Source organism: Pomacea canaliculata, linkage group LG7 (assembly GCF_003073045.1).
Source record: "Pomacea canaliculata isolate SZHN2017 linkage group LG7, ASM307304v1, whole genome shotgun sequence".
NCBI lineage: Eukaryota > Metazoa > Mollusca > Gastropoda > Architaenioglossa > Ampullariidae > Pomacea > Pomacea canaliculata.
In genome coordinates this window covers 30496476-30507209 of record NC_037596.1, presented here as the reverse complement: position 1 = coordinate 30507209, position 10734 = coordinate 30496476, and the positions used below count along the sequence as shown (strand labels likewise).

Sequence of the window (10734 nt, the reverse complement as noted above, 5' to 3'; positions counted from 1 at the left end):
TAATATGTTGGTTTGAAAGATTTATCCATATTTATGTACTGGACTTTATATTGAGAACAAATAAACAATAGTCAAAAGTTTTTATTTTTAGGTCTAAAAGATTTTCACCTTCATATGTAAAGAAGGTATGAAAATTGTCTAGTGTTATAACGCAGTGATTGATATGTCTTTTAAAAGAAAAAATTCTATTAGAAGCATAAATGAATATCTAAGAAGACAATACGTGTTACGTATAAAATGATTACAAAAAATGAGAATCACATTTTACAATGACTTCAAAGCTGTATGTCGAACTTAATGGCAGACGGCCATCACTGGACACTGACTCAGAAGACACAATACAGAAGTATCGACCATTGTGATTGGTCTTATGTGCAGAGGATATTTGTAACTGTCCAGTTGCACTCTCAACCAGTCCAGACCATCTTACAGAAGCAGTAGGAGGGTTGCTGTCAGCCTCACAGTAAAGAATGACTTGCTGGTATTGACTGACAACACAGCGAATTTGGACTGGACTCCAGAGGTTCACACGTGTTTCCTTCCCATTTTATTCTAACCACAGGGCGATCTGAAAAGATTTCAAAACAATAAAGCACATAGCACGTTGATTATAAGTAATGATATTGTATTGTATTGTTTTGTTGTATATACTCGCTTCTGATACGAGTACCGTCAGCTTCATTCTTCTTCCGTTCTCTGTAGTTGCACATTCATATCAAGAATATCATTAATGCACCATAAATTATGATCAATGATTTCTGTCATTTGTGTCCTGTATCCTAATTTTTTTCATAATTTTTTGCAAACTAACATGTATGCATTCTATGATGACAATTAGGAATTATGGGTTCCTGGTTGGTGAAAAAAGCATCCAAGTAAAGTATGTCTTTGCAATCTTACAATATACATCCATTTCCAATGTGTCACTCGTAGCAATTTGAGTTCTCGGAGGCTGTCCATAGCTGGCCATACACCTCACTCTGCCTCCATTGTGTGATCTGGTCAGGTTGTCAAAGATGAGGTATTCACCAGAAGGACGGCCACCTGCAGTCTCTGGCCAAGAGAAGTTGAGATGTGACAGACCTCGCTGTGAGGAGACGCATTTCAGTGTAACATTGGTTCCCTCCATCAGTGGGTAGGCAGGGCTGGTAGAGCTTGTCTCCACAACGATGAAAAGAGAGGATCTCGCTGAGAAAGACAAGCAGTGTGATGTGATACTCATGGGGTAGGATTTTTACTTTCGCCGAAGACATGCTTGTTATTCATTAACAAATACACAGCAGTACTTCTACAATATTCATAACAATACATTAAGACATATAGTGTTGTCTCCCTTGATAATTATATGGCTATGACACTGAGATACTCATGTTCACAGATATAAAATCAACGATAATAAAGACAGAGAGCGATCCCGTAAAAAGAAAGCAAAATGCTTTCTCTCTGCTATTTTTTACAATTTCTTTTTTCGTTCCTTTATATTTCCGTTGTGCAATTATTAGAGAAGTAATTATAAACAAATTTACAATCACTGCAGATTACGCCAAGCTCAGGTGAAGAGCACGTATCACTGAAGCCAGTAACTGTCTGGAAACAGCCCAGTATGTTGGACTCCATGCCCGTGCACACAATACCAGCGACAAGGAAACGTCCTGTCCTCGGTCCAAAGGATGATGACTCCACAGCAGTTGCTGCTTTTCTAAATAGAACAGAGAGGACAAATGCCACTAAAATTTGATCTGTATGAATAATGATGATGGCATAATAATTTTATTTGAGAGACTCTGTTCTCAAATATGTAAAAATAAACATTTCTTATTCATTACCTACTCTTTTTCGGTGACACCAATATGGTAAAAGCATAAACATTGAGTTATGACCTCACAATCTCTCCACTACCTTGGGTGCACATGAGGTGGAGGTCAGCACGGAGAAGAGTATAGTATTTGTGAACACCATCAAGCATAGAAAGACGCACAGTTTATGGCTGGAGAAAGTTTAGAGTATCAAGATGCTATGTTCTGGAAGGACCGTGGATGCGATGAAGATGTTCGTCTTAGGATACAAACACCACCAATAACCAGTCTGAGTAAATTATGGGATAACACATAAATATGCCCTTTTCTCAAGCGCTTGTGTTCCTAAAGCTGTATGGATGCTAAAAGGAGACCTAACTCACTAAACATGGAGAAATGGATGCAAATGCTTCAGAAGAGTGTCTTGATGCACAAGATAGGTGGCGGACTAAGGTAGTGATGATAATGTTGATTTATTGAATTTTATACCAATTACTTTTCACTTTTGTCTTTACGTTTTATTTTTTTCTTTTATCTTAAATTCTTATTTTTTTTAACCATACTCTTTATATCACATTTTCTCAAGCATTAATTTTTCTACTCTTCCCCGAAGCACACAAACATGCTCGCGCGTTCACACAAACACACACACAAACACAACATTCCTTACTCGATGGTTTGCTCATTTACTCACCAACATAAATCTCACTTACGAGGGAAAATTCATCTGTCTGCAAAGAACTTTTGCAAGGCTACTGCTGAAGGTACTGACACAAGGAGTAGTCCATGCAGCCCCAAATAATATTTCCACACGACCCATATCTTGTCTTGTGCGCCGGGTACCCGCTAGACGAAGTTGACTAGAAACTGGGGAAATAAATTGAAAAACCTTACAATCCATAGCTGGGTGCCATTATGAGCTTGTTTCTCGTACTGGGTAAAAACACAATAAACTTGTCTTGAAGATAATGAGTGTGATTGATTTAGCAAGAATATTTAAGGTTAAGATCACTGATGTCGTCCATGTTGTAAAACAATATAGTTTCTAAACGTAAGACGTAAGAGGTCAATGTAAACAGACTTCATTACGAGCAATGAATTAAAAAGTGTGTGAGAAAAGTTATAAAATTTACCTTAGATTATATGTCCCTCGTTAGAAAAGAAAATCTCATTCACTTATGAACAACAAATGTAGCTGTGTTTTCTCTCAATCATCTCCTAATCCTTTCTGGGTTTGGACTTAAATTTCTTAATACGAGGCGGAGTAGGATCGTACTGTCTAGCATAATACATAAGCTAGTTCTTAAAGATTATGTGAAAGCAGTGATACTAGATAAATAACTGTACATTCTGCGTGGCATGTTGTGAATAAAATTAAAGCAGTCCTCACGGATGGTGCAGAAGACACCGACATCTTTTCCGTGGTTACAGTTGTGGTTATTGTACCCTTTGTGGGTACATTTTGCCAAGCTGGTTTCTGTACCCGTACAAGCCAAGTCGCCCAGCAAAATGTTTCCTGAACCTGCCCCGTACATCTTAGAGCCAACAAATAGTGCTTCGGGACTAGAAAAAAAAAATAGTGGTCAAATGTATTCCGAAAGTGCAAAAGGCAAAGTACACATAGAAACGACTTAACTGGATAAATGTGAAAATACACTGCAAAAGTGAGAAAATTAAGATGGGACTGAGCAGTAAAAACGTGTTTATGTCGTGTAAATTCAATACAATGTTAAAATCCACACCGCTTTTGCAATTGAAATTATCATTCAGCATTGTCAACTTGTTTCTTCATAAACAAAAACGTAAACGAAAACAAATTATGTGTCCAGATCGTTGATAAAGTTTTATTTTGTTTACTTTGGTTTCAATATCCGAACGAGCAGTTTCATTCACAATCTCTAGATAGTATTTAACATAGCAACAAAATTTTGGTGGGGTTAGTGCAAAGGTATTGAACAACACATTACAAACCTGTCAAATCCCAGCATCCTACAGGCCACCCGAGCGTCGTTTTTATCAAAGTCATCGTCACACACTGTACTCCATCGCCCGTCGTACAACACCTCCAGGCGCCCCGCCCACCACGTCCCGTTCGCCAAACGAGCTGTCAGCTGACTTGCTGATTGTGACAACAATATATTCGGCAATTGTTTACTAAACCTTCATTAATACAACGTTCTGAATATACTCACAATGTAAACATTTATTTGATAAAAAAAAAACTTTTTTTGTTATCCCGGAAGGCAGTTCGGGGCAGCTTGAAAGGATTTCACGTGTCACCACAGCAAATTTGTATTTGTCAAACAGTGTCATACATTCATAATTGAGACACCTGCATCCCTTTTCACGAAGTAACATTCAGAAGTCGCACCGCTGAAACAACGAAGGATACAGGTAAACAGAATCATTGGACAAATGAAAGATGGAAAAACTACCCTGACAGGACATGCCTGACATCACGAAGGATTTTAGCCACCTTTAGAAGTATTTGCCTGTTATACAGGGTCTGAAGAATACCCTGGGCTTTTTTAATGACTTTGGAGCAGTAGGATACAACCGGATATAAGCAGCTCCTCTCCGTAACCGATAAAATGTTGTAAAAAGAGATCAAGAAGAAGGTCTCTATGTGCGATCTGCAAAAGAGCTGAAGAAGCCGATGGAAAACAAGAAAGAATCAAATTCCGGAGACGGAAAAGCGACAGCTTGAATTGTGGGATTCCAGAAAAGTCTCGTATCAAAGATGGCGCCCAGCTATTAAAACGTAGGAACGATTTCCACCTCAATTTCTTGGCTAAAATGTCCCATTCAGACTCTTCCATACAGTGGATAGCACGCGCTTGCAGATATACTTACAAACAACGTAAATCCTGATGCTCTGAATATCTTTTCCAACTCCGTTGTCCACCTCACACCTGTAGTTACCTGAAGCCTCGTAAGGTGCAGCAGTCAAGTTATATGTTAACACTACTCTTTGGTCAGTGAGCTGAAGTGCTCCTCGGGGTCTGCTGGCGACCTCTCGCTTGTCTCCCGTGTCACGGACAATCGTCATGTGAGGTGATGGTCTCCCCTCAGCTTCACACCGCATGTACACTCGGGAGTGTTCAGGAACAGTCACAACCCATTGCATTTCTTCGTTGACTTGAAAGTTCAGCACTTGAGATGAGTCTAAAACCAGGAAAATACTATTTTTTTTAAAAAACCCTCTTTTTTAACGCATTATTTAACAACTTAAGTTTCATCTGAGGAAAACAACCCATTTCTGGTACTAATAATAGTAACTCTAAGGAAACAAAGAAATACAATTTCATAGTGTGTTGGTATTACAGTTTTGCTCGTAATTTTGTGCTGGATTCCATATTGAAAAAAACATAAAATAAGAAGGTTCTATTTTTAATTTTAATAGTATCAGAATTTTAATTTTATCTGTAGAAAAAAGATTAAAATATTGTACTGTTCTTACAAAATCATAAATATTTTTGTTCTAAAGCAGGAAGGTTTACCATTGTTAGCAAAATAAATCAATAATATTGAAGACAAGTACGTGTTCTGTGTATAAATATTATAAAAATGAGAATCACATTTTACAATGACTTCAAAGCTGTAGGTCGAATTTAGTGGCAGACGGCCATCACTGGACACTGACTCAGAAGACACAATACAGAAGTATCGTCCATTGTGATTGGTCTTGTGTGCAGAGGATATTTGTAACTGTCCGGTGACATTGCTAACCAGTCCAGACCATCTTACAGAAGCAGGAGGAGGGTTGCTGTCAGCCTCACAGTAAAGAATGACTTGCTGGTATTGACTGACAACACAGCGACTTGGACTGGACTCCAGAGGTTCACACGCGTTCCCTTCCCATTTGATTCTAACCACAGGCCGATCTGAAAAGATGTAAAAACATTAAAACGCGTAACACGGTTGTCGCACGTTAATTATAAGTAATTATATATTTTTGTTTTATATACTCTCTTCTGATACCACTACCGTCAGCTTCTTTCTTTTACTGCTCGTATTAGGTGCACATTTCTCTTAAGATTATTATTAACACTCAATTAACACACAATAAATTATGATAGTAATTTTCATCACCATGAGTGCTTATTCCTATTAAGAATATAAGTAACCCAACATAAAGTTTTTTAATAATTTTCATCACATTTTGTAGAAATGAAGAAAAAAAGATAATGGTTGTAATAGTCTAAAAATAATTCTTTAAAAAATTAGTAGGTGTAGGGATGCAAGAACTTAAGGTATACAATTTTAACCTTAGAAATCCTTAGTAAACTAAGATTTTTTCAAAGAAACACAAATCTAATAACTTACTACTTATCTCTTATGAATGAGTTTGTATTATCAAGGACATCTTTCATTTCTGTCCTGTATTTCAATATTTTTTGTAAACTAACATTTATGCATTCTATGATGACAATTAGGTAAAAGGTAAAAAAATATAATTCACGTAAAGTATGTCTTTGCAAGCTTACAATAAACATTCATTGCCAATGTGTCACTGGTCAAAATTTGCCTTGTTGGAGGCTGTCCATAGCTGGCCATACACCTCACTCTGCCTCCATTGTGTGATCTGGTCAGGTTGTCAAAGATGAGGTATTCACCAGAAGGACGACCACCTGCAGTCTCTGGCCAAGAGAAGTTAAGATGTGACAGACCTCGCTGTGAGGAGACGCATTTCAGTGTAACATTGGTTCCCTCCATCAGTGGGTAGGCAGGGCTGGTAGAGTTTGTCTCCACAACGATGAAAAGAGAGGAGCTTGCTGAAATAAAAGACATAGCACAGTGTGTTGTGTTACTCCTAGGGTATGGTTTCTTTTTTTACCGAAGACTTATAGCAGTACTTATTTATTATTATGCATAACAATACGTAGAGACATATATTATTATCTTCTTCGGTTTTGACGCTGCGATACTCATGCAAGCCATATTTCTAGACATAGACGAAATTAATAAGAGATGTATTTATAATTAATTTACAGTCACTGCAGATTACTCCAAGCTCAGGTGAAGAGCAGGTATCACTGAAGCCAGTAACTGTCTGGAAACAGTCCAGTATGTTGGACTCCATGCCCGTGCACACAATACCAGCGACAAAGAACCGTCCTTTCCTCGGTCCAAAGGATGATGGCTCCACAGAAGCTGCTGCTTGTCTAAAATAACAGAGATAGTGAGGGCAAATGATAGAATGATCTGTATAAATACTGATCCTGGAACAATACTTTCGTGTGCAGGACACTTTTTTAACTATTCAAAACATACAGCTTCGGTGAAATTGATCTTAAGACTGGTAGATGAGTTATAAAACCTACCAAACAATCTTATGTTATTTTTTACTTTTTGTCATTTTTTTCTTCGCTTATTGTCCCTCTATTTTTGTTATTTTCTGTAACCACACTGTTTTTATCACACTTTTCTTGTTTAGTCGTTAATCTCAACCTCCTCCCCCCCACTAACATACACACACCTCACACAGATGCAGACGTACATTCACACATACAACTTTCCTTACTTGATCGTTCCTTCAATCACTCTCTTAAATAAAAGCAACTTACGAGGAAAAGTTCATCTGTCTGCAGATGACCTTAGCAAGGCTACTGCTGAAGCTACTGACACAAGGAGTAGTCCATGCAGCCCCAAGTAATATTTCCACACGACCCATATCCTCTCTTGTTCGCCGAGTACCCGTTAGACGAAGTTGACTAGATACTGTTGAAATAAATGTAAAAGCTTGAAATATCACAACCAGGTGTCATCTGCAGGCCTGCTTTCTAGTACTGGCTAAAAGGACACTGGCTTGAAGATAATGAGCTTAAGTATCTTTGCATGATTGTAAGAAAAATCTTTATCTTTAAGTTCAACTTATTTATGCCACCCATTCCATAACAGTTACAATGTCCGACGGACATATAGAGCTCGGGTGATGTATTCCTCTTTGGTGAAAGAAAATCTTATTCACGCTATAAAACTCAAATTGCAGTTTTTTAATCAACCGTTAACCCTTTCTTCTTGTACTGACTAAAAGCTCAGTAACCTGATTTGCAAATAACAGGTTTAAGTATTTTATTTAATTCTGAGAAAATCTGTATCATTCACTTCAACATCATTTATGTCATCCTGGGTCAGGCAATGCAGTCTCTTAAGTAAGGAACTGATAAAGTATGGTGTATAGGCCTTATTAAAATAGTCAATTAAATAGTATGTTAGATTGACTAATACAAATCAGGTTACGTGCTCTTCGCTGCAAAATAAAATCTTATTCGCGCCTGGAAATGGTAATGTAACATTCCTTTTTCTAAATAATCTCTTAATTCTTTATTTATTTATTTATTTTTTTTGTTGTTCTTTTTTACGTAAATCGTTATCGCAAGTTCGCTCATTACCGCTGTGTCTCGTAGTATACACAATTATCTTGTAAGATGACAAACATGTGCGTAACATGCTCTTAATTAAAGAAAAAAATGTTCTTACAAACATTGCAGATGACACCAACATCTTCTGTGTGACCACAGTCGTGCAAATAGTACCCTCCGTGCCTACAATGTGCCAGACTAATTTCTGTACCCCCACACGCCAGGTTGTCGAGCAAAATTCGTCCTGAACCTGCTCCAAATACAGAGGAGCCCACAACTAATACTCCTGGACTGAAAACAAAATGTAGCACTTATCAGATTTATCACACATGTAGAGACTAGAAAGCACACATTCAAACGACCTAACTGGACAAAATACGAAATAAAACTACAACAGTAGACAACGAAGGCTGCAAATGATGAGCAAAGACTCATTACTATCTCTTCAATTTAAAGTTAACAGGTTTCCATTTAGCAGTGACAATGGTTTTTTAACAAACCCCCAAAAACAGTTAAACTAACAAAAACAAAAAGAACCAACCAAAGAGTAAGTTTTTTCTTCAAGATCATTGTCCAAATGTTATGGGGTTTGCTAGCTAAGATACTACAGAAAACAAGACATTTGTTGATGAATTATTTAGAAAAAAATGTGATATGAGTAATGCAAAGACATTGAACAACATATTACAAACCTGTCAAATCCCAACATCCTACATGCCACCTGACCATCGCTTTTACCAAATTCATCGTCACACACTGTACTCCATTGCCCGTTGTACAACACCTCCAGGCGCCCTGACGACGATGACCCGTTAGCCAAACGCGCCTTCAACTGACCCCCTGATAATTTTAAATTAATCGAACCTTTACTGTCTGAATTAAATGCATTGTCTTGTGTATGTAAGTATTTGGAAATTCCATTAATATGTCTATTTGCGTATGCTCACAGTCTAAAGGTATTTTTACTTGTTTATAAATTGTACTAATATCATTAACACTTACTGCGCACAAAATTGATTGGCTGATGTAGGACTGTTCACATCATTATAACAGACTGAAACTATTTCCTAGTTTATTTATGGAGATTTTGTTGATACTTATGTTATACTCTGACATAGTTTCGTTTGGAAAAGATGTATGGCGTTTGTGCGTGCGTGCATGCGCGTGTGTGTCTATGAGTGTTTGTGTAGATGAGTGTTTATGTGTGTAAGGATATGTGAGCGTGCTTCGCATTTGTGTTGTATATGCGCGTGAATGTGCGTGAGCTTGCGGAAACAACGAGTTCACACTAAGCTCTTGATACTAATCTCGTCACTTCCGGTTTTAGTTCTCGTGTTATTATTTGGACGTAGTGCGAAATACACTTCTCAAAACAATGGAAAGTTTTGAGTAGCACAGATACATACACGACGAGACGTGGTTGACCACAACTGTACAAGTCTACACTTCCAGCAACACTGACCTTTGAGATTGATTACATACATATCGAATATTCCAAACACCAAGGTTCATCTGTCTAGGTTTGTGAGTTTGTATGTATTTATGCATATGTATTTTTGTGTGTATCTATTTATGCATGGCTGATTAAGAGTCGATTTATTGTACATGTCCTTCCTGTATCAATATTACAAATATCTACTAGAGTGCTTTACATATATCATACAAAGTTTAAATCATTCAGAACTATACACCCTTATTGGCACATAACAGACATTCTCACTTCTACAACATACACTCACACAAAGTAACTAAATGACAGACACACCTGATACATACTTAGGGTCAGGACAGGGTCACCACAGTGAAGTAAAGTTGTTGTTCTGAAAGCTGGTTAAGATTATTCTTAAAAGAGGTACAAGATTAGGAGTGTCAAAGGCTGACGGGTAATCGGTTCCAAGTTGATGGTACTTGGTAGGACAGAGACCGCTGTCCATCCGTGTTTGTCTTAGTGGGACTCACAAAAGCTTGGTGTCAGAAGTCGTGCGGGCGTGTACATGGGAGTGAGTTCAGAGTTACTAAGGGTCAGTGTTATAAACAACAAAGTAAGTCAAAGTGAAAAGTTTGTAGGTCAAAGGTTCACGACTAGGAGCGAGTGGTGAGAGCGTATGATAGGTGAAATATGTTTACAGCTAGATAGTTTGCAGCATTATTCTGGATCCTTTGAAGTCAATCAAGAAGATACTTGAGCAATCCAGAGACTTACAATACTTCATCCTTGACAGCACAAAGGCACAGATTAGTGTTTTAGCTGCATCGGTGTTGAAATACTGACGAATGGTACTGATCCTATGAAGTTCAAAGTAAACAATTTAGCTGACATGAGAATTAAGTTGATATTGAGTTAAATTCTAATCGCGAATGACACCCAAACTGCTATAACAAATTGAATATAAAAACAAAAAACACACACACACACACACACACACTAAAATGAACCCCATGGAGGAACATGTTTTACTTACCGGACCGCCAAACCGTGAGATAACATATGAGACAAGATGCGATGAGCCTGTACATGATGATATCTGACGTGATGCGATAGACTGACAGGAACGTCAGACTGGCTGGCAGGA

At 37.8% G+C, this 10734-nt stretch overlaps 2 protein-coding genes across 2 annotated transcripts in view; both read right to left on the bottom strand.

Annotated features, from left to right (window-relative positions):
• Positions 1-2657, bottom strand: part of LOC112569314 — an 86811-nt gene extending 84154 nt beyond the window's left edge. The window contains exons 1-3 of the mRNA XM_025247082.1: positions 2510-2657; positions 1527-1699; positions 901-1188 (exon numbers count right to left, since the gene is read on the bottom strand). Coding sequence (XP_025102867.1) covers positions 901-1188; positions 1527-1699; positions 2510-2616 — 568 coding nt within the window. The 5' untranslated portion in view covers positions 2617-2657. The remainder of the gene's footprint in view (positions 1-900; positions 1189-1526; positions 1700-2509) is intronic.
• Positions 2658-3106: 449 nt separating this feature from the next.
• Positions 3107-10734, bottom strand: part of LOC112567622 (putative DMBT1-like protein) — a 90001-nt gene continuing 82373 nt past the window's right edge. The window contains exons 3-5 of the mRNA XM_025244315.1: positions 4650-4961; positions 3768-3915; positions 3107-3359 (exon numbers count right to left, since the gene is read on the bottom strand). Coding sequence (XP_025100100.1) covers positions 3107-3359; positions 3768-3915; positions 4650-4961 — 713 coding nt within the window. The remainder of the gene's footprint in view (positions 3360-3767; positions 3916-4649; positions 4962-10734) is intronic.